Here is a 23666-nt window from a genome sequence, read left to right on the forward strand (position 1 = left end):
AAGATGAAATAGAAACATCATTGTTTCTAGATCCTGAGATAAAAGTGAGGGCTTTAGGTGTAACAGACTCACTTGTGTGCTGAACCTGACCTACCTGTTTACTGTCACCTTGCAGGGCTTTTACCCACGTGTTCACCTTTGGTCCGACGTTCCGAGCGGAAAACTCACAGAGTCGCCGGCACCTGGCAGAGTTCTACATGGTGGAGGCTGAGCTATCCTTCACTGAAAACCTACAGGACATCATGCAGGTGGGCACTCCAAATGTCTGTGCAGGACCAGTACCAGGGCTTCTTCCTCCTCCTTGAGATGCGCTCCCTACCCTCAACTGAGGTCACAACTCCTCTCACCCTGTGTGAACCAAGTAGAGGCTGCACAGGGTTTCCCAAGGATTGGGATTTGCTCAACAGAGATGAGGCCACAGAGGGGATTTGGAAGGGAAGATACAGGTGCACACAGCCCTCATCTGAAGCTGCACAGTTGCTGTATTGCCAGGAAGTGTATAAATGTGCTTGACTGGGCTAATGAAAGTGGCACTCTCCCTTTCAAAACCTTCAACACCTCTCCAGTGAATGAACAGTATTTGTACAGTGTGTCCCTTGATGTGGTCTGTAAAGGCCTCCTTGAAATCTGCATTGAAATCTGAAGTAGAAACAACAGTTTTTGGCATACACTGTTCATTGTGGCTTTAGCAGAAGACTGGAGGAAATCCTTAGTCAGTTGACTTTTGATTTTTCAGGATTGACCTCTCGGTTGCAGTTGAACCACATGATGGATGCTAATGCATTTTACTAGTCTCAATGTAAACCAGCTTATGTCCAGTAGGACTTATGAGTAAACATCCTCACAAACTCTGGTTTATCAGGTAAACTCCCTGGAAAACTATTGGAGAAACAGCCTTATAAAGAAAAATACCTGAGACACTGGCTACAGATTTATAAAATAACATCCAGGTGGTCATTTCTTCAGCCTGGATCGTACACATTGCTGAGTCACTATGGCCAGACAGCAGAGCTGACATGCTCTGTGTGCTGCTTCTACGTCCGGGATGTCTGGATGGCACTGGACTGTGTGGAACCACACAGTGGACCACTGGGAATCTGTGATCCATCATTAGTAGCATCCTGCTCTTTCTTTGCTCTCTCCTTTTCTCCAGAACAACTTTGTGTATTCTTAGAACATAGCATATGTATATGTTCTCACCTTACTTCCTGAGTCCTGTTTCTCTAGGCAATCAGGAGCTAATTGAAATCTTCACTGCTTTTATCTAGCATAATAAGCAGGGTCTTCTGTTAAGTGGTGTTTGAGCTCTTGAACACAGCATCAACATATCCTGTGCAAGAACCGTAATTGCTTGTCTTTTGAAGTATAGTCAACCAGTTCAGACAGTTCAGAGAATTAGGGTTGAGAATTGTTCTGGAATGTGTAGGGCTTTTATTTGTAGGGAAAGGAGGAACTTCCCCCCTTGTCTTGGCTTTTGTTGTTGCTAAGTATCTTGTGAAGTCTCATCTTGTGCTCTCTTCACATCTTCCCTCTGTCTTAAAGTCTTTGACAAGCTTCTCTCCCTATAACAGAAAGTCTCCTAGCAGCCTTCATTTTTCATTCCTCATAGTGAGTCTACATTGCAACAGCCTTAATTTTGGGGTGTTCTTATTTGCAGAAGTGGAGTTCCCATTTTGTTTATTTTTAAATCATTGGGCAATCACTCTTTAAAAAAACAGAAAAACACCAACAAAAAAACCTGCCAGCTGCTCTAAAGCCGAAGTCAAGTTTCTTTCCTGGTGCAACTGACCTAAATTCAGTGTTCTCTCATGTATCTGCCCATTGGGCAGTTTGTCTGTTTGTTGTCATCTGCAAGTTCTTTGTTTGGTGCAAAACGCCCAGTTGAAAGCCTCAGGGGCTCTTGGCCATGGTTACCATCTGAACTTTGTCCTCACATAAAGAGCTGAATTGTTTAAGATTTATTTTTGAAATTGATATTCAACATTTGGACTAAGTACCTCTAATAGTAACTAGTATGCTGGGAATGCTCAGCTTCTTATGGGACATGTTGAAGTATTTGCTTGTACACCATTAAAGAGTCTTGCTATAAAGATGTAGATGTTTACCATTCACTGATGAGGCCTTGAGGTCTTTCAGCCAAAGCTCCAAAAAAAACATAGCTTTCCTTATGAAATAAAAGGAAAAAAGAAGATTTAATAACCAAGTTAAATGTATTTAGGAACAAAGGGCCTGAAATCTTAGAACAGTGGCCTTTTTTCCCCACTGTAATTGCACAGAGCAGTGCTCAGTTATTCCTAAATTAGTAGCACAGTTCTTGCAAAGTCTCTTATGTGTTAATCATGCAATATAAATTTCTGTTCTCTGCCAAAATGTGTTTTAGTGCTACAAAGAAGCTTCAACTCTCACAATACTGGTTTCATAATACTTTCTGTGGAAAGTCCCATGTGCTTAGTGCAGTACTTTATGCTGCATGGCTGGATAATAGTATTTCTGCTTTATTGTACAGGGTACCTAAGGGTACCTATGTAAGGGTATCTAAGGAAAGACCTCTGTAACCTCTTTCCACAAGTGAAGTGAAGAAGTTGGGTCAGGTTGCTCCAAGGCACTTTTGTCCTCCAAACTGGATGAGAAGGTGTTACAAGAAGGTCAGGTAGACAGTGGAAGAGGTTCAATTGTGGAATTGTCTGGACTTCCAGACATGACCATCTAGAGTCATCTCCCCTCCAGTACCTGTATTGGAGGTCCAAGGTCTCCAGTTTCATTTGTCCTCTGAGATACCAGTTGTCAATCTCTCCCTCTCTCTTGAGTGCCGTGTTATGTAGCTGTATCTGTACACCGTTATCTTCTGGTTTTCATTCCGCTGTCTTGGCAGTGTAGTAGATTTAAAGGATCCCACTTCACTCCTGACACTAATGGGGTCTCAAAGAGGCCATTTGATACAGTCATTATTGAATTTCATAAAACACACATACAAAACTATGCTAAAAAAGACATTATTTAGGCTGTAAAGTTAAGAACTGCCAGAAGGCATTTTCCTGATGGCATTTTTGGGAGTTTATGCATAGTGTTAGTCTTCTTTAACAAGATCACATCCTAGCACCACTGTCTCTTTAAGGGATGAAGAATATATCTCTTTCAGATGGAGAGTACAATTTAACACTCAGTATTTGAGCTCTGTCCTGAGGGCAGAAGTATTGTCTTCCACTGGTTATGTACTTCATCAAAATTAATTTGCTGTCATTACAGCCTAGTGACATGGAGCATTATTACCTCCATTTATAGAAGGGAGTTCAGGCATGAAATGAAATCAGTGGGACTGATTTTGGGTGTCAGCTTCAGAGAGTTTGGATCTGAAACATGTATGTGATTTGATTTCCAGAATAGTTTGCACTCAGCGTTCTTTCTGTCTTCAGTGCTAAGGCTGAGGCACTTGGGCAAATCTGACTGCAGTCTCAAGAGAACAGACACTGGTAATCACGTGGGAAAGGTTTACTCCAAGTGTCTTGCTCAGCACTCTTTAGGGACATTGGGGTATCTGCAGGACTGTAGGTTCCTTCTCTGAAGTGGCATCCAGCTGCCATAGCTGAGGCTTGCTGTATCCCCTAACTTACATCAGCATTCAAGCTTCAATGGCCAGTGAAGCAGGGGTCCTACAGACAAGTCTCCTTCCTTGCATAAAAACAGCATCTCTCTAGAGTGGGTCCTGAGCTGTTGGTTGTGTAGCTGAGAGAGGAGATTTTATGACTAAGATCAGATGGGAATCCTCCCCTCTCTGTGTGTTTATATGGGCACACATGTACGGTGTGTGTGTCCAAGCATGAGAGTAAGAAATAATGCTCCACTGGTGAGTGTCTCATATGTAAATAGCCTGTGATCTACACTGCATCCATATGCATGCCTCAGGTAAATACATTAATAAAAATCCTACTGGCAGGTCATGCGATTTTTCTGAAAGTGTCTTACGTAACAGGGATGATGATTTGAACTCTTCTTGGAATGCACAGCACCTCCTGTTGCTGCTGCTGACATTTACTGCTGTTTTATTGATGATTTCCTGTTTCAACTCTGATCATAATTTTATTTGGGAAAGGATAAGTTGCAGTATCAAAAGATCCAAGTTAAAATTAAGCAATACCCTTGGGAGCTGCTCCTAATTAAAATTGAACAGTTAACCATTGAGTAACACAGCAGCATTGGAGAAGGCCAAGGTTGATACTGCTGAACTTTGAAAGGTGAAAATAAAGAGAGAAAAGCTGTAGTGTTGAGGGAGGGGGGAAAGCTTTAACCTCTGTCCTTCTTGTCTGCCCTCCTACCAGCAGTTTCCACATTGCCATTATGAAGCAACCAAATTAATGGGCTTTTGGGACATCAGAAGTCCCACTGCTGAGATAAGCTACTTGCTGTGATTCCAATGCCTTTTTCCCTGTATAAGTCTCCTATCAAACATGTTTCTTTCAGCATATGTTCAAACCAGTCACTCCACCTGTATCTCCAGCTCACGTTTTCCCTCAATTCAGCAAGCCACTGGTTACAGTTCTCCACTCATTTCTCCTATTGCCCACTTTCTAGTCCTTCATTGTACTATCTGCTTAAAGACATAAATTCTCAGTTTGAGATTTTTTTTCCTTTTTTTTCCCCCCCCCACTCTTTGTGTCTAGTACACATTTGGCATAAATAAGAGCAGTGACGAGGCCAGTGTATGACCCACGTGTCTAGTTTTTTTTGCCAGGATAAAACCTCAGTCTCAAACCTGGAAATATTTCCCCGATTGTTTTTCCCATACCACCCACATCTTTTTTCCACAAGAGGAAGCTGCTCATGTTGAATGCTGTGGGAACCTAATTGTTACTTTATCGCACAGTGAGGAAAAAAAGTGCTAATTAAACAACATGCTTTTCTGAAACCAGATGATACTTTCATTTTCTAGAAAGAGGAAGCTTAATGTAAAATCCCTTCGTCTCTGCCTGGTGAAACCAGATGAATTGCCAAGAAGTTTTCTGATTTCATTTGCATAAGCCTTGTTCTAGCTACTTTGAAGAAAGTTCAAAGCTGACTGTTTGGTTATTTGCTACTCAGCAGCAGGAATGCTGGCTTTTCATTTCCTCTATGTTTGAGTACCAGGAGGGGTGAAACTGTTAATCTGCATATGATAATGCCGTTCCTTTATTTGCATCTTCCCTGTTTAGAAAGAAGGCCCAGGTTGATGCAAGAGTGTTGAGTCTGAGTTTGGCTCCAGAGGAGTCAAAATGGACTGCTTTACCAGCTTTGCTAGGCTAGTGGGATGCAGAGGTTATTCAGCACAGAGTAGTGTTCCAGCAGCTTGGGACAGGTGACAGATGTTCATCCAAACATAAGAGTTTGAACAATGTGCCTGAAATCTCATCTCATACAGGCTATGTAAGTAGCACAGCTGCTTCATTTCTGTGCCTTGTGTTCCTCTTACCCTGTAGGATCTGGTTCCTTGTAAGGGCTTGTAAGGCAGAGACCTGCTGCTGCTTCTTCTAATCTGCTGACTGAATGTCAGGTTTGTGCTTTCACAGTTAGTCTTCCCTGGGCCTTGTGTCTAGGGACTGCTGCTCACCTAAGTGTCATTGGTGGATACTTTGCTTCTCCCAACCCTGCAATTAATGAAGCAGTTGTTATGCTCCCAAAAAAAAAAAAAAAAAAAAAGAATGTGCCAGAATTTTCAGAGATACTTTTTATTATGAAAAACCTAGTCCCATACCAGGCTGAGGTGACGTGCAGCCCAGCTGCGTTGTTCTGTTCTTACCAAGGAGGGTAGAATAGGAGGGTGATTTTGAAGAAGGATTGGGGCCATCATCAGTTGATACCACAGGTTGTACCACTACCTGCTTTGTGAGGAGTCATGAGAACACTTAATCTGCACAATAGCAAGTGTCCTGAATGGACTGCTTTGCTTAACCAAAAGAGAAAATTACAACAGGTTGATGAAAATGGCATCGCATGTGGGGGCTTTTAATGGCATTTTAATTTCTTAATGAGTGAAGCCTGTTTTACTGGATAACTATATCCAAATTGGATGATAATGTCATTTAGTTAATCCACATTAGTTTAGGGAAATGGAATCACATCTTTTTAGTTTCTCAAACATCCCTGCACTGATGTGTCCTCTGCTTTAGCTCTCTACTCATCTCTGTGTGTCTTCACTTTGCTTTTACTCTGCAGAATCTCTCTAGCTGGGATCCATTTGGTGGGCTGGCTCTACACACTACAGGTTTATTCTCCTTTCCTTTAGTTCTGCTTTTTCTAATAATGAAGCAGAAACCCAGAATGACTCATTACAGGACAGATACCTCACTAAGAATTCATCTGAGACCAGTCTCCACAAATGGTTGTAATATGTGTCTGTCTGACCAGGGTTGCTGCTTGAATATTTCAACTGTGCTGTTTTTCACTGGAGATACCTGACTGAAGATACTGAGGCCATCAGCAGACACTGAAGTCCTAAACCCATAGTAGAAATACAGGTTCCAGTCCTCTTCAACTACTAAGCAAGCCTGCTAATTAGGAGCATTAGCAAGCTGGTACCCTCTTATGCAGTCTGACCATGCAGAAGGACAGAAACTCCTGTACCATTTGGCTGATGTGTACCATGTTTCATTTATAGTCTGGGACACCTAAGCAGTGTTCATTTTTCATCCATTTCTCTTTTTCCTATTAGGTTATGGAAGATCTTTTCAAGACAGTAACAAGCACTGTGCTCTCCAAATGTCCTCATGATGTTGAACTTTTTCATAAATATGTAGCTCCTGCACAGAAGGTAATGCATGTGACAAGAAAGAGCTGCAATCCTGTTGTGCATTTTGGGGGTTCTTGGCTATAGGGAGGCTGATTTTTTATTATTCTTTTTTTACTGTGTTGTCCTGTGTTAAGAAATTGAAGAGCTAAATGTCAGCCTGAGCTTAAGTGATTGTTCAGGCCAGCAGAGAGAGGATATGGTGGAAGTGTAGCCGTCACTTCATCTGGCAGCCTCTGGATCATCAGCTTCAATAATCGGGTACTCTTTTAGCACTGAATGGCCGGGAGTGGATTTTGACCCATATCTAGATCAGAATGCAGTCCCACAAATTCAAATATAGAGGAAAATCACTTTTCTGAGTCTCCACTGGACCCCTGAACCCTTAAGAGTATCTTTATATGTTTATGTTTTTCTTTTTTTGACCAAGGACAGGTTGGAACAAATACTGAAGAACAAATTTGTGACGTAAGTACTATTTCAAAATGATCTGGAAGAGGGCTTTTGGGGAAAGAGTTCCTATTTTGTATATGTTCTTTCACAACTCGATATCTTCTGGGTTAGCATAATATCTCCAAAGGAGCATGAATTGCAGTTCCCTTTTATTGTTTGTCATTACCCTTTCATCTCTGCATGAGACTGACATCTGAATCTGCTGACCTTTGGCTCTTGCTCCCCTGGACGAGATCCTCTTTCTGTAACTGTATCCTCCTTCCAGCATGTACTTGCACAGTGGTTTGCTCACTGTCTTGCTTGGTTTTGGCCTTGGTGGTCTTCTTTCAATCACATCTCCGCTCCAGTGGCTCCCTTTTTATAGAAGTATTTTATGATATTTAAAAATTCCAACTTTTTTTTCTATTCCCAGTTGGTTGTGCAACTCCTATTTCTATTCCCAGTTCTATGTGTGCTAAAGAATTGAAGGGTTTGGGTTTCCCTCACTGACCCTCAAGAATACCTCCTTCCTTACTCCTGCCTATGTCTTCAAATAGTGGAGCTCTCCATTTGTCCCACAGAACACTGTAGGTCTGCTCAGCCCAGCACTGGTTGTCCTATTAAGCAGCTACAACCACACTTGGGCAATAGGATCGTGATAGATCCTCCCTGTGTCTCTGTCTGCAAGAGCACCGTGGAAGACCTCAGAGAAGTTACCATCTCCCCATTTCAGTCCTCTCTTTGGACCTAACTGATATTCCTGAGAGGACAGAGTTGCCACTCAGCTTCTCTCATGGTCCAAGGAAAAAGAGGGAGAGTCAGAACATCTGTTTCTCCCTCTCTCTCTTCATCAGTTGCTGGCAGATCTGGGGCATTCCTGGCTTACACACATCAGTTACATGTGTTGAACCTGTGCCAGTGATATACCTCATTTGGACTGTGGCCTGACATAAACCAAACACATGGAACAATATATTCCTTCTTGAGGTATTTCCTCCAGAAGCCTTCCCTGTGTTAGTGAAACCTTGTACCTGCGTGTAAAGAGCTCATGCTCCTTAGAGAATTTTGTTTATAATTGGATTTAGCCAATGATACAGAAACATGAAATTGTAGTGATCAGGTTATTCTTTCTGTTATATAGTGTATAGTTCTGTTATATAGTTCTGTTGTATAGCATCAGGTTATTCCTCTGTCCATGACATTTTGCTTGGTATGTGGAAAACTTATCAGCCAAAGTCTTTTCCACTGAGTCTTGATTTCCAGTTATCAAACCTGACGCAATCATTCACTGCAGTTTTTCTGTTTGCATTGCCATGTTCTTTTGTGCTGGTGGAAATCAGTGGAGAATCTGCTCCCAAGTCTGACAGAGCAGTAGAGAAACATTGCTGCAAATAAATCTCATGGTTTTTGCAAAGCAAAGTGGAAACATTTGAGCAACAAGAGCTTTGCACCCTGGGCTGTTATTTTTGCCTAACACACCCTGAGCTAGAGCTATGTTGTTGTAGCTATGCTGATGAGAGCACATTGTTTTCTTTAAAAAAAATCCACAAATTTCTATGAAGCAATTCTCTGCAGAGCTCACTTTTGACTGACATGCAACATTGCAATAATGCAGAAGTGTTGAGAGCTTAGCACTTCCTGCCCAGCATGTAGCTGAAGCACAGGAAAACATAGGGTTCTTGCCATATAAAATGCTTTTTGGTTTCTGTCCAAAGAAGCATTGCTGGGAAGTCTGACATTACACACAAGTTGGCATGGTGGTGGGGAAGTGCCTCCTTATTTTTCCCAGCATGGCACTTGTCCAGAAAACTTTGTTATTCCTTTCATAGTTATCTTAAAGACTTTTTTTTTTCTCCTCTTGCAGAATTTCATACAGTGAAGCAGTGGAAATTTTGAAGCAAGCTTCTCAAACTTTCACTTTCAAGCCAGAGGTAGGTTGTTGCCAGGTGGCTTGTCCCTGTGCCTGTTCATGTGCACAGCCTGAACTCTATAGAATCTCCTTTCTTTCTGATACCACGGAAGCTGTTACTTGGCACAGATTATCTGCCTTCTGGGGTGTTCGTGGGTTATCACCCAGGTGAAACTTTTGGCCTTTGGGGTTGAAATGGGAGCAATATAAGGAGTGAGATCTGTAGCAGAACAACACGTAACGCATTCAGGGAAGGAAGTGATGACTGTGCTGTTGAAGGACCAAGGCTTCAGCAAAGGCACTTCTCTTTCCTGTGTGTGAGTAGTGCTGGGAGTGTTGCAGATTCGGTAGCAATCATCTAAGAAGAGTTGCTGCAATAGTCCTCAAATAAAGGAAATATAATAAGGTAGCACCAAAAGTCTGACAACAATTAATAAGCCAATACTATGTCAAAATACCATGTAATCTAGATGTATGTAAAGGGAATCCCTTTTCTTTCCAAAGCATAGATGTTGACTGGGAAAAAAAAATAACATGCTAGTCTTTCTAACGCTGTCAGATTGTGGTTTTCTGAAAATCATATTTTGCACAATTTCAAACACACGCACACACACCCCCCAGTATGGGACAGCATTTGTGGTGGTGCTCACCTCATGTGTATACTCTTTAATTGTTATCTCATTCTGATACCTTGAGGAAAATAATCCTCTGGCCAAAGCCACCTTTTTAGCCAGTTGGGTAACTGTTTCCACTGTGCATACCAGTGGGTGTTGAACCTCAGATCTCTTATCTGTACTACCTTGATCTGAGACAGCAAACTTGGGATATTTTCAGATGAAGAGAATCTGTGAGAGGTCTGTTCCAGTCTTCCCCTTCTACTCCCCCAATATTCTTTGCACGTCCTATAAATGGACTTGAGGTCTCAAGTCAAAAGCCACAAAATTTATAACATCAGTGGAAGAAAGGAAAAGTGAGGGGCATTGCAAATGTCTGAGGTTTCTGATAACAAAGAATTTAATAGAATACTGGGTTTTCTTAAGTGAGACTTAATGTAACATGTAACACAGCAGGAGAGGATCAGCCCAGAAAAGCTGCTTTCTATATACCAAAGGTAATACTGAAATAAGACCAGTTTGCGGAGTCAAATAATCTGACTTTGAATAGGTGCCTATTTCTCTTTAGATATATGGAGTGTGGTTTGGGTGTTAAGTTCTGGGGTTGGTTGATTGGTTTTGTTTATTTGTGTGGTGGGGTGTTTTTTGGGAGCTGATTTTGTGGAGTTTCTTGCTTGTTTGTTTGGGATTTTTTTCTGATTTGATACCAGATGCTTTGGTTTGATCTGGCCTTGCTCTGTGAAGTTAAATCATATTATTTTCCATGCTTTGCTGTGCCTTAAACCTTGTGAAACTGTCTTCTTAGCAGACTTTCCCAGTGGCCTGTATGAAAAGCTGCTTTGCTTGGTTTCATGTTATTCAAAGCTCCACGTCTTCTACACAGGGATTTTGCTGGGTCTCTTGCCATGGGCAAGATACTCGAAGGCAGGTTCCCAGGTCCCCTTTGCTGTCTTTGCAGTGGGGCTGTGACCTCCAAACAGAACATGAAAAGTACCTAGTGAAGCACTGTGGTGAGATTCCTGTGTTTGTGATTAACTACCCATATGACCTCAAGCCTTTCTACATGCGGGACAATGAAGATGGACCTCAACACACAGTGAGTCCATGGGTCACACTTCCACTGCTTTTTTGGCCAGGCATATGTCTTGGCCTACTGATAGATAGACTGATGAAAATAATCATCTGCTGGGCCTCTGTGCAAGAAGTCCAAGAAAAGACATGACAATCCCGTGTGGTTCTTTTCCTGTTGTAGAAGAAATCCCCAAAGCAGGAACAACAGGAGGGAGAAGATTCAGGAGATGGGATAGTGTCAAGTTTTAGCTTAATTCCCTTAAGACAAGTTTGCCATAGTTTATTTCTTTTCCTGGTAAACTTCTGTACTATTAGGTGAAATGCCTAGAATTGCATGGCTTGAAGCAGTCTGTGATTCTCTTGTCATCCAAATGTAGCATCCATGTAATGCTCAAATAGCACATGGGCACAGGAAGTAAGCTCTTTATCAACAAGCCTCATGCTTTGAAGGTGTGATTTCCCAGTTGAACTGAGACAACCTGAAGCATCGCTTCTGCTACAAAGAGCAACTACCCTACCATGTACCACTTTCACTTCAGTGGCTTTAGTTCTAGAACCACTTCAGCTGTGGGATAAGAAAAGTAACCCTAGAAGACAAAACAGAGAAGACAGCCAGCTCAAACCTAAGAGCCTAAGTGGTATCACTTGGATCCTAATAGTTGGATCCAATACATGAGTGGCATTGATACCATATCCACTAGAGCTGGCCCAAGGAATGGGGGTAGATAAGGCTGAACACAAGTTACAGCATCAGAGCAGGGAATCAGGGCTTCAAGAAACTTGCCGACGTGTCTTTGCTGTCTTGTGAGCTGCTGTTGGGTTCTTTATAACCCCGCACAGGTTGTGACTAGAGTAACTTAGTGAGATTCAGTTCAAACCACTTGCTGTAGATGTTCTCAGTGTGGAACATCACTGCTGTTGTTTAGGTTTTCTGTAGATTTACTGAAGTTTATCCTTGCAAAATTTCCTCCGAGCCTTCTGTCAACAAGAGACTTTTCAAGTATGTGCAAATACTTATCTAAGTGTCACAGACTCTGGAAGAATTACAGTAGGGTTTTACAACCAACCATCAGCATCAACTGTACTTCTGCCAGTCACTGTGTGGCTACGGGGCATGACTTCAACTAGTTTTCTTTCTTTTAAGGTTGCAGCTGTTGATCTCCTCGTACCAGGAATAGGGGAGTTGTGTGGAGGCAGCTTGAGAGAAGAGCGACTGCCCTTCCTCGAATCACGCTTACAGAGGTATGGAAAACCTGCAGGTGCCAGGTGACTAGCCTGCTCAGGAGAGTGTTTGAGCAGCCCACAGTGGTTGGCAAGGCAGAGGAGTGGAAGGTCAACCAATACTATTTAAAAGCCTATTTTTGTCTTTGTGATATCTGTTTTTATGAGTAGATGATTGCAAACTGGTGAAGAAGTTCTTATGCTTCTGTTGGAGGTATGCAAATGGCCTCTCTGTTTTAGCTCATCAGAGAAGAAAAGTTTACTTTATGCTAGGAGGCCAGGGCAGCTGAATGCCTCAGCTCTGCTGGGACTATCTGGTACAGGATCTGATGAGAGGCACTTCATCCTTGAGCCTTTTCTTCACAGTTTTTGTGGCTGAGAGTGAATTGTGAAGGTGGAAGTTGTCATGTAGACAGATACATTTGTCATCACGCTGTGTAACTGAGGAACTGCAGTTTTGGTCAGAAACTTTGCTAGCTGTGATGCAGCTGGCCTTAGTGACTGGCGTCATTTCAGAGAATATGGTTTCCACTTTGGTGGAAAGCTTCACTGGAAGTGCCTGAGACCTAACTGTGTCATATGGACTTTTTCACCACTGCCAAAGATCACATGACTGAGTAATTTTAGGCTAAATTACATGTCAGAATATCAAAACTGCTGTTTAGTTAACAATAATCGACATTATAGATGGGATAATTCTCCATAGATAAGTACTGTCTGATTGTTCAAAGGAACCTTTTGTAGAATCACAGAAAGATTTGGGTTGGAAGGGAGCTTAAAGACCATCTAGTTCCAACTTCCAACCCACCTGCCATGGCCAGGGACACCTTCCACTAGATCAGGTTGTGCAAAGTCTCATCCAACACTTGAACATTTCTACTTGCCCAGTCATACACTTGTGCAAAGCAATTTTGGGGGAGGATTAATCCCAGGGTAATACTATTTGCACACTGGGAATTAATTTGTTGCTGAAATCAGCCACATGCTCACAGAGATATATGTGGTGAGTGAAGAAAAGCAATATCCATTTCAACATAATGAATCCAAAAGGCACAAGGCAATTAAAATCACCAGAAGATTGATTCTCCATTTTTAGTGTAGGATGATATTCCCTGTGCCTCCTGCTACTCTCCCTGTGAGCTCTCTGAAGCAGGCATGCTTCAGCTGATGTAAAGAACAGTGTTGCCTGCTGCAGTTTTTCACTCGAAGTTTTTTGCAAGTAAGATCTAGAGTCCACAGTCCTCAAGTTGTGGGGCTGGAGGAGGGTCCATATGGAGTTCAAAGCCAGAGTTTCTTGTTTATCAGGAAAGTCATAGAAAGTATTTCAAGCTACAAATGGGGTGTGACTTCAGTGACCTTAGAGCACAGCTCTGCATTGAAGAAGGCCTGGAAAAATCACACCTCCTTTCACATGCTTTTCTCAATTTTGAGTCCTCAGGATCTGATTTTGCTGAGCCAAATACTTTGTTTAGGCTTTTAAATTCTATTTCCTGCAGACCCAGCATAACCTTAGAGATAACGAAGAGGATTCTTGTCTCCTTATACATGCTTCATACAATAGCTCTCCAAGGCCAAGTCAGGGACAGCTGCAGTGCACTGAAGATGGGAGAAGTGGTCTCTCTTTAACTGCTGAATTTTCTGTTCAGAGAAACAGAAAAAAAGCCTAAAACTTTGCTCAGTTTATGCCAGGGCAGGAAAAGGAGAGAAGTTATACAAGTGGTGATGAGAAAAAGACATTACAGAAGTTGGCATACATTAATAAAGCTACAGGAGTTCAGTGGTTTTGTGCACTATGAAATGGGAGCCACATAGGGAAGACATTTTAACTCGCCCATAAATGAGGTTGGCTGCATGTCATTGTAAATTTAATATTCAGGCCCATAAACTCCAAACATTCACAAGCAGAGTTTACCGATATGCTTAAAGTTACAAATACGTACAAGTCTTTGCATGAAGGTGGGATCAATCCTGTATGTTGACAAAACAAACTTGGCATTTTATGAAGCATGTTGGGAATCTGTTCAAGATTGTCTACCAGTTACCAGAACTGGCGGCCACTGATCATGTCTTCCCTTTATTTCCCTTCATTTTCGCCTTTCCTTTTTGGACTGGGTGTAGTCACACACTCTCCATTTTCTTGTAGCATTCTCTTCCAGGCTTGTGCAGATCAACTCTGTTGCTTTTACTTACAAGGAAATTTTTTGTTTGTTTCACAGATTAGGACTCACAGATGCCTACCAATGGTAAGATGCTATCTTGCTCTGCAAGCTATATTTCTTCTTTTGAGACTCTTTAAACACCTATTTATCTTTTTTTTTTTTTATTCTGTTCTTGAGGGAACATTTTTTGGCCCAGTTGCCCTGCCATCACTGCCAGTCTAGATGGAACAGACAGTTCATTTAAACAAAGTTTAATGCTGCTTAGTTTATCCTTCCCATTTGTCCACTCACAGCACAGGTCATTCCTTTCAGGATTGCATGAAATGCATTCATTTACAACCCATAATAATTTCTGATATTAAATCTTTAGGCTGTGTTGGAAGTTGAATAGGTTCTGACCACCATGCGTGAGATAAACAGGTTACAGAACCACAAGCAATTTGTGACCTTTAACAACCCTATGAATTGCAACCCTTTGCAATTGACAGGACAACTTGGTCGAAAAATCTTCCCTAACAAAGTGGTTAAAGCAATTAAAGCTGTCTTCCTAAGGAGACAGATCAACCTTTGAATTATCAGTTTAACCTCTTAAAACGACAGGAGGTTCTTAGTGTTCTTCTTGACAAGCGTTTCTTGGTATGTACTTTGTCATAGCTACTGAGAGAGTGCTAATGCAAAGAATTTTAAATTTAGAAGAGTATATTCAAATATTCTGCAATATTTGGATTGATCATTGAGGAGGCTGTCTTGAAAAAAGAGTAAGTGTAGGATTCCTCACTCTCCACTTCCCACAATATGAAATCACTTAGGAATAGCACAGTATATGGCAGATCTTTACATCATCCATTTGCAAACAGGGTAAATTAAATGTCTTCCTTTGTTATTTGTATTTATGGACCAGAATACACCATATCCCTTCATGTGAGGGAAGGATTATCCTGAACAAGGGTATAAGTTGTGTGGTTAGATGCTGAAATACAGCCTGAGGAAGTCTGATGTTCAACAGCAGAGCCTTCCAGCACTACTAAGATAGTGCAGCCCTGCCTCATGCTTCCCTCAAGAGAAGATTAAGACATGGCCTGTTCCCTATGTGCGTTTTCATGTGATAGTAGCAATCACATTCTGGAAACTCTTCCTCCTGTAATCTTGTTTTGGAGACTCTTTCCTCCTTTATTCACTCTACTCCATCACAGATAATGTAACATCCCAGAGAAGATTAAAGCTATTGTTACCACCTGCCATAGCAGGGTCTAGTGTCCTAGAAAGGGGCAGGATAGGAGTAGTTCCGGATGCTTCTGGACTGCAGTCCAAAATCTGCCAGAAAACTGGTAGGTGGTTTGCCAGCATCCATCTTTTCAGTGGAGGTGGCAGGAGAGACTGAAATTAATCTCTTCCAATTTAGTGATTGAATTGAGTTTCCAAAGCTGGCTCGCAAACTCCTTGAAGAATAGTTGAGTCATTCCTTTTTAAATATAATATTTGCTGACTTTAGAATGTGATCCCTTTTGAAGCCCCTTAACCATTGATGTATCTGATTCTACCTGTTTTCTTCTCCCACTAAACATGAGGATATTGTGGAATCTGACTGTTTCTAGGACAGCTTCAGGAGTGCCTTGCTTGTGGGAAAATCGTAGGGCAAAGAGGCAACTGGTGATCTGAAATGCTGCTCTGCTTCTTGCCATTCCTACCTTTTAGAAAACTTTCTCGAAAAAGTAGATAAAGTGACACAGTCAAACGCCTCTAAATCTTGTTCAGGACACTACACCTTTCCTGTTGTGCAGGTCTCTTTCCAAAAAGAGTATGAGTTGGAGAAGTATTTGGCTTGATTTTGCAGTTATTTTATCTTATTTTCACACTTCTTCCTTTGACCTGTAGATAGAAAAGAGCTCAGTGCTGTAGATGATGATCTTGGCTAAACTGAGAGGTCTGCGTAAGTGAGGTGGGAAAGCCGAGTGATCAGAGTTTACTCTGGAAAGTCACTTGCTTTCTCTGTGACCAGGGAGTATTAAGCATATTCCTTGCAAACAGGATCAGGTCCCCTGTTTACAGCCTCCAAGTGCCAGCTTAAAAGTAACACAGTGGGTACTTTGTAATAATGAACAATCACTACCATCAGCTAGAACAGCATTTCAGACAGTCTTCCTGCACGTAAGGCACCCATTTCCTTACTCTGATCATCATGATGCACATCAGTAGAGAAGATTGTCTCATACTTTACAGTCCAGGTGCCTTTCTGATCATCTGGTTGTGACACTGGTGAAAGTACACAGTGGCAGAGCAGGTGGTGTCTGCCATCTTCAAATGGATGTTACTGTGTTGTCTTGGCCCTGCTTCTGCTCTGGAGAAGAAGACTGACCTGTGTTGGGCTCTTTAATTTCTAATTTTCTTTGAAGCTTGAATGTTGGATAGGTCTTGTGTGGCAGCATAGAAAGGAGAGGTTGGACTTAGGGAACAGCACCACTGGTAAGCCACTTGCAGCCCATGGCCAGTGACAGCATTCATGTCATCCTTTAAACCTCCTTCAGAGCCCAGTGAAAACAGATTTCCCATCACTGTCCTTGGCAGTTGCCTGGTCCTATCACTCTTGCTTTGGGGAGAGACTGGAGCCCTGTGCTGAGCCAGATAGAAGCAGGAAGAAAGTCAGTACTAAAGCCAGTCAGAATGTGCCCAAATCTCACTCATGTCCATGAGACTGTTTTAGATTGGTGTCCCTGAATGGGTTTTTATTGTGAAGCCACAAGAAACTGTAGCAGAGCAGAAGCTCCCTGAAAGCTAAGACAGTGTTTGACCCAGCATCAGAACCTGGTGATGCTTTGCATGTTTATTTCCTGAAACATTCAGTAAAATGATCTTTCACTTATCATTTCACTAGTAGTTTTTCATTACCCTTTTTTTTTACTTGTTTCCTCCAGTAGAATATTCACTTTCATGAACTGTTGAAGAACTTTGTTCTTTCGGTCTTACTTTTTTCAAACTGGCCACAGAGGCTTCAGTTTAACAAGGGGGTTGCATAAAGGATCAAGATTATATTTGTTTGGAAAGGAGGCTGAAAAGAACATATTCTGCTTATAAATGGTCACTGGGAGAGCGCCGTTCTTCATACTGCCTTTCCATGCAACACAGGAGTTCATGATGATGATAAAAGGATATAGGTCTTTAAAAGGATGAAAGGAAACGCTCTTCTAACGTGGCACATACATAACAAGCTCCTGGAATTCATCGCTGGGGGATGTTGTTGCAGCACATACTTTAGTAAGATTCAAATCACTGAAGAGCTACCAGTCCTCAGGTCCAGAACATGAACTTAGGGGCTAGCTGAGGTCACAGAAGCTTATTTTCCCTGTGGAATAATGTTGCACAGTCCCTCAGTTACCAATGGAGGGCTCAGCTCTCCTCTTAAGTGTGAGTTACTAGCAAAAACAGCTAGATTAGTTCGTGACTGTTTTTGAGGTGAGAAACATCCAATGTCTGGAGACTATTGAAAGAAGGAAAACCTCAGGGAGCATTTTCCAGTCTCAAGGGGTTTTTCTCTTCATCTGCGGGCAGTTACTTTTTCTTTCATCTGTGAAGAATGGAAAATTTCCCAATTCCTCTGATTCTTCTAAGCACAGTCATCAGAAAGGATTCACAGTCTTGATCCTCAGCACGTTTAATTCAATAGATTTTTCCATTAACTTTGATGGGTTTTGTTTCGCTCCTTTTGCCAAAATGGCTTCTTAAAGTGCTTTGAGATCTACAGATCAAAGTCCTGGATAAGTAAGGGTAGAATTTATTATTATTGTTCATCTGGAAGAAGCTGAGTTATTTCTTCTTCTTACAATGACTTTATAAACTCTGTTGCCAGCAAATGGGGAGAGAAGATGCTAGGCTTAGTCTAAACTGCCTTTGCAAGGCTGAGATGTGCTTATAGACATCATCAGAAATCCTTGTGCTGGTACTTATATTCCTAGTTACAGCTAAAGTTGTGACCAGCTGTTTTGCAAGTTCTGCTCAGAACTGCTGAGCTGGGTCACAGTGATCTGCCACAGCCAGCACCCATATACCTCACATTTATGAGATCTTTCCTAATTCATGAGTCACCACCTGCAGCATCAGGTCTGCCTATCAGGTGCCTTGCAAACTCTTGGAAAGCTGTGAAGCAGAGCTCCCCAGGGGCAGTTCCCAGGGTATTAGCAGAAACACAAGTTCTTATTAATGCAGTCTGTATGAAGGGGATAGAAATGAAGACCACCATGCAGTTGCAGTCTGCATGTTCACAGCCTAAGCATAATCCTCATTATAAGGTATGGGGTGGATACAGCTGAGCCTTAGTGAGCCAAGCTAACTAAGCAGCAGCACAGAGAGAAGGCACATGGGTCCCAGTGATCAGAGAACATTCTTGAGTTCAACTTGAAGTATAAGCAGAACTGCACTTTGTGTGTCAGTGCTACTAGGAAGAAGTAAGATGTGCTTCTATTTTTACTATTTGGGCAGTGGAGGGAAGGGAAAAACACTGGGGGGGGGGAAACCTTAAGATTGAGTTGAGTGTAATAAATGGTTCCTTAAATTTTAACTACTGTTAATGAACTGCAAGGAAAAATAATATGTCATGGTATAAAAGGCATACTGTCAAGCTGAGTGCCAGAGCATTCTTGCAGCTGTACAGTTTGTGGGAGAGTGCTTTTATTTTGCAAGTAAAGGTGATCACTGGCATTACTTTGGCTTCACTCTGTTAAAATACAGTCTTCAAACCAAGAAAATTCTGATGTCCAAACAAGTACACTCAAATATATATAATGCATATTTTTATATATATAAATATATATACGCACAAATATAATATTTCTTTGCAGTTCATTAAGAGTAGTTAAAATTTGAGAAGCCATTTATTGCAATCAATCCAATCTTAATTTTATTCACAGTGTTTTCCCCCCCTCTATTCCACTGCCTAAGTAGAAAAACATATTATATGCATTTATATTTAAGTGCACTTGATTTTTTTTTAAACCGGGGTGATAAAATATTCATACACCAAGATTAGAAGCATGTAATACATCCAGAGTCACTCAATCCCTTACCAGTGCATTCATATAAAGAAGAATGCCTTTGTGCCCTCAGCAAGCTCAGAAGCGGCCCCATAAATCAATAGAAGCACTGAGATGTTTTTCACTCCTATTAAAATAAAACTGTTGGTGACAATTTGTAGCTGTAAATACAGTATCACATCAGCTACAGTCCAGCTGGGAAATAGGGAACTCTAAAGAAGAACCATCATAATCTTGTTGACACCCATGTATTTGGGATATCTGTTTTCTGTGCACAACAGGTGCTGTTCTCCAAAACAAAATACCTTTTTCCAGATCTCATTTTTAGAGAACATATATTCAAGTTTTTTTGCTGGCTTACTATGGAAATAAATGACTCAGTCTATAAGAGTGATTGGGGAAAAAGTAGCAAAAAGCCATCTTAATTACCTTAAAAGAAAAAAAGTCTGAAGGAATGCTGAGTAGACAGCAAGACCTACTTTGGCTTCTGAAGAAATTACTGAAAATGAAATTACTTAGGCTATTGAAAAGCAAACAGAAAATGAAAGAACTTGTTTTAGGGCAGATTTCGACACCAGCATGGTGAAGGCTAAACAAACCCAAGAAGGCGGCTTCCTCTCCAGCAGTAGAAGTGCTTTGTGATTCTGTAGGAACCTGGGTTTGTGGCTGTGCTAGGAATATTTTAGGTACTAAAATTTCAAATGTGCTTTCCATATGAGCAGAGCTATGATGTTCAAGCTGTTCTTCATACCCAAATAAGTTCTTGCTCCTAAACAAAACATAGCAAAGCATAGCTATTCTGGGTTAAATGGGTTTGCACCTGGGGTTTCTGCAAATACAATTCTGCCTCTTCACACCCCTGACCAACACCGCCTGTGTTGGCAGAAATCAAAGTGGTCAGGGTCAAAGGGAAGTAATTTAGATGGAAAGCAAAACCCTAGATAAAAGGCTCACTTTAATTATGTCAGCATAACTGTGCTGCAAATGTAACTATCTGTTTAAATTACAGGTATCTAGACCTCCGAAAATTCGGCTCAGTTCCTCATGGAGGCTTCGGAATGGGGTTTGAACGCTACCTGCAGTACATCTTGGGAGTTGACAATATCAAAGATGTTATTCCTTTCCCCAGGTTCTCTCACTCCTGTCTCCTGTAGCTCAGCAGTTGACTCACATGGCGAAAACTGCTGGTGTGACTATCTGTATATAACATACTAGGATATGACTGAGTGTTTTAGTGTGAAATCAAGATAATTTTTATATCAATGAAACTCTTGGTAAATTTCATACTAGCCTATTGAAAATAATATATGTTCTGGTGAGATTATGGACGCACACTGGCAGTTAATTTGATAGTAGCTCGTGTCTTCAGTGCACTTCAGGAGTATTAGTAAATCCCACTTAACTAAAGGGTTAAGATTCTCATGAGACTAGTACAGGCCATGGAGGTACTAAATAAGCATTGTTGGGAGGTAGCTGGGGTTATGTGAAATATTAATAAGGAGGTGTGACCTAAAAATATTGTCATGGCAGCGATGCATTTGTTGTTACAAGATGGCTACTGTAAAGCATGATTTTCCCCACTCTGAATTAAAAGCAAATATTGCTTACCTTGGAAAAATCAACCAAGCCTACCAAGGAACAATGTCACCTTGGTACTGCTGGAGCAAGTCAGGTGAATGCTTGATTTTCTGAATCATCAATAAAGATGTACTGGGTTGTTTTGTAACTCTGTGGTTTCTTCTTCTGTTATAAAACTGTAGCTCTCAGCACCAGAGTGTTTCCTTCAATGTCTTCAGTAGAGGTTTCCTCTTCTGTATACCCAGATTTGTTGCACAACTTCTGCAGAAGATATCTGTCTTCTGTCTCCTGTCTCCAAGAGAGCACACATTCATAGCAGAAAGAAATGTTCAGTTAGATCAGAGTTCATTCATCCATCTTTCCAGAACCAACTTGCAGTTTATTGGTGGGGTTTTGTTGTTGCTTTGCTTTTGTATTGTTATTGAGAAAATTTCTCATGTGCTCATCGGACCAAACAATTTTGTCTATATTGCAAAATAACCAACATATGCTCCCAAGAATTGCATGTGTATTAAATAATTACTTATCACTATAGGATCTGAACTCCTTAGCAGTCTTTAATGGGTTTGTGCTCTCAGCTTCTCTGGCAGGTAAAGAAATATTCATTTCTGTTTTGAAGACAGGACTATGGGAAGACCAAGTGACTTGCCTAAGGCAACTGGAAACCAGTGATTTATTTGGGACTTGAACAGAGGGTTCTTCTTCCCTTCCAAATTATCACAATCCAGCAAATGGTCATTTGCATGGTGCTTACTACTCTGGAAACCACTATGGCTGGAATATAAACAATATATATATAAAGAGAAAAAGCAAGGTAGCAGCCTTACTACTGATGAACCCTTTGTAAATTGGCACACACAATGTGAAGTGGCTGCATAACAACCCCGAAGACTTCTTTTCCAAGTAGATGAAAGAGACTGAGAAATAGTAATCCACTCACATTGCACTGGTAATACTGCAGTCACAGTTCTTTCTGGTGAGGCTGTATAATACTGCACCTGCAATATCTAAAAATACCTATTTATGTCATGTGGCACCTGCCATGTTTCAGTGTGCTCCGTGGTCGGGGACTTTTATGTTTTACAATCATGCAAACAGCATCACCACAAGGTCATTACTTTGGGGGGTTTCTTGCGTGCACTGAGACATCTGCATATCAAGACTTTTTCATGTCTCCTTCATCCGCTTGATTAGGCAGGTGTTAATTGTGCGTTTGCTGGTTTGCATTTCCCAGTACAGCCTCGAGTTGGTAAGTCTGGTTCCATGAAACAGTTCAAGCACCTGCCTTCCCTTTGAAACCACTGAGAAGTTCCCACATCCCACACCCAAGTATCTTCCTGCATTTGGACCATCTCTCCTTTTGGTATGTTGTCTTAACTTATTACTGGCCTTGGTTTGAAATTACTTCTCTCAGCAGAAAGATGTGGAAAGAGTACAGCTGCCAAACAGCCCCATTCATAGCCTGTTCCTAAATAATTTGGAATGAGCAGGTGTCCTTATTGAGATCCTTAGTCACTGGTTCTGTCACAGTTGCTGTAAATGAGAGTGCTTGAACTGGAAGCCCATCTGCTGAGAACAGATTGGGGGGATGGCAAAACCATCTCCTGTCCACTCTGCTGTCATCCCTGCAGCAGTGCTGGGCTGTCTCTGTTGGTTTTGGCATCAGCAGGAGATTGTTGATCCCACTGTGAGATGCCAGATCTGATGGGCAAGGTGGGGCTAAACAGTGACAGGTGGAAAACAAGATGTAGAGAAGACGACAATAAAAGGAGCAAAAAAGTTGTAGGTTAACGTAGCATGAGTCACAAGTTACAGGGAATGATGCAGAACTGCTTCAAACAGGCGTGCAGAGTGGCTGTCAGGGTGACAGCCTGCAAGAACAAAGAACTGGTCTGACCTACCCTTTGTTCTTTGCCCTGTTAAGAGTTTGTTGCAGGACTGAAGGTAAAGGTTGAACCTTTGATTTGTAGATAGGTAGATGAAGGTAAGAAAGAAGTAACAAGGATGCACTGTGAGTAGTTTTTTGTGTGTTTCCAATGAGGTGTCCAAGAGGAGCAGTCTTCCCAGTCTTCTACACATACTTCTGATTCATTGAAAGGTACTTGGTGAACTGGTCATCCAGTGGGCAGGGTTGAGCTAAGGGGACACTGCCCTTAGGTCTGAAAACTCATTGAGAAAACTACCCCTAGTAATTTGGCAGATGAAGCAAAAGGTGAGCACGGTTGTCTCAGGAGAGCTAGCCAGATGGCTCAGAAGGGTAAGAAAAGGTTGTCCAGTCTTGGCAACAGCATTCAACCTGTGCTGGTTTTTTTAGTGGTGGGAAAGAGGAGAGGCTGAGGCCTGTGTATGTGATGATACTGCTCAGGGTTAATACAGAGATTGGCGTTGTGAGAAGCTTGATTTATGGGTACCCAGCAAGGGTGGGAGCTGCTCTTTCCCTCCAGGCTGGCATTGTTCACTTTGTGCTATGTATATATAACATGGGCTGGTATTGCCAAGGAATGCGACATGTTTTCTTTGGGATTTCCATGTGGAATGTCATGTATTTCCTTTGAATCTCCTCTCCTAGAATGAAACGGAAGTTAATCTGGAGGACAGGGAGTTTGTTCCTCCTGGACATGTGGGCAGGGAAATACACCAAGAATTTCTTAATTTCAGCAGTTTTCCTTGCAACATCTTCTCTCTGCCTGCACCGTGACAGTGGCTGAAGGCAGATAAAAACTCTGACACTTCTTCAAATAAAAAGCTGTTATTCTTTGCACACAGGAACCATCTCTTAGCCTGACCATGCAGTGCAGTAGCTTACCCTGGGGTGTTTTTAGTACAGTAAGCAGTCAGCCCTCAAGCCCAGGTGACCAGCACTGTCTCTGCTAGCATCATTTTGGTAAGTATTTCTTGACA

The 23666-nt window shown here is 41.7% G+C and overlaps 1 protein-coding gene across 4 annotated transcripts in view; it reads left to right on the plus strand.

The window, feature by feature from the left end:
• Positions 1-20913, plus strand: part of NARS2 (asparaginyl-tRNA synthetase 2, mitochondrial) — a 51404-nt gene extending 30491 nt beyond the window's left edge. The window contains exons 7-14 of one of the 4 annotated variants that reach the window (XM_051778613.1): positions 116-248; positions 6683-6780; positions 7181-7225; positions 9054-9120; positions 10596-10808; positions 11928-12025; positions 14221-14247; positions 20197-20913. In XM_051778613.1, the coding sequence (XP_051634573.1) occupies positions 116-248; positions 6683-6780; positions 7181-7225; positions 9054-9120; positions 10596-10808; positions 11928-12025; positions 14221-14247; positions 20197-20341 (826 nt within the window). In that variant the 3' untranslated portion in view covers positions 20342-20913. Of the gene's footprint in view, positions 1-115; positions 249-6682; positions 6782-7180; positions 7226-9053; positions 9121-10595; positions 10809-11927; positions 12026-14220; positions 14248-20196 lie in introns of all 4 variants that reach the window. The other 3 variants (XM_051778614.1, XM_051778615.1, XM_051778616.1) reach the window with 3 other exon arrangements.
• Positions 20914-23666: the final 2753 nt, after the last annotated feature.

The sequence above is a fragment of the Manacus candei genome, unplaced genomic scaffold (genome assembly GCF_025592945.1).
Source record: "Manacus candei isolate 608988 ecotype Guabito, Panama unplaced genomic scaffold, ASM2559294v1 h1tg000014l, whole genome shotgun sequence".
NCBI classification, from domain to species: domain Eukaryota; kingdom Metazoa; phylum Chordata; class Aves; order Passeriformes; family Pipridae; genus Manacus; species Manacus candei.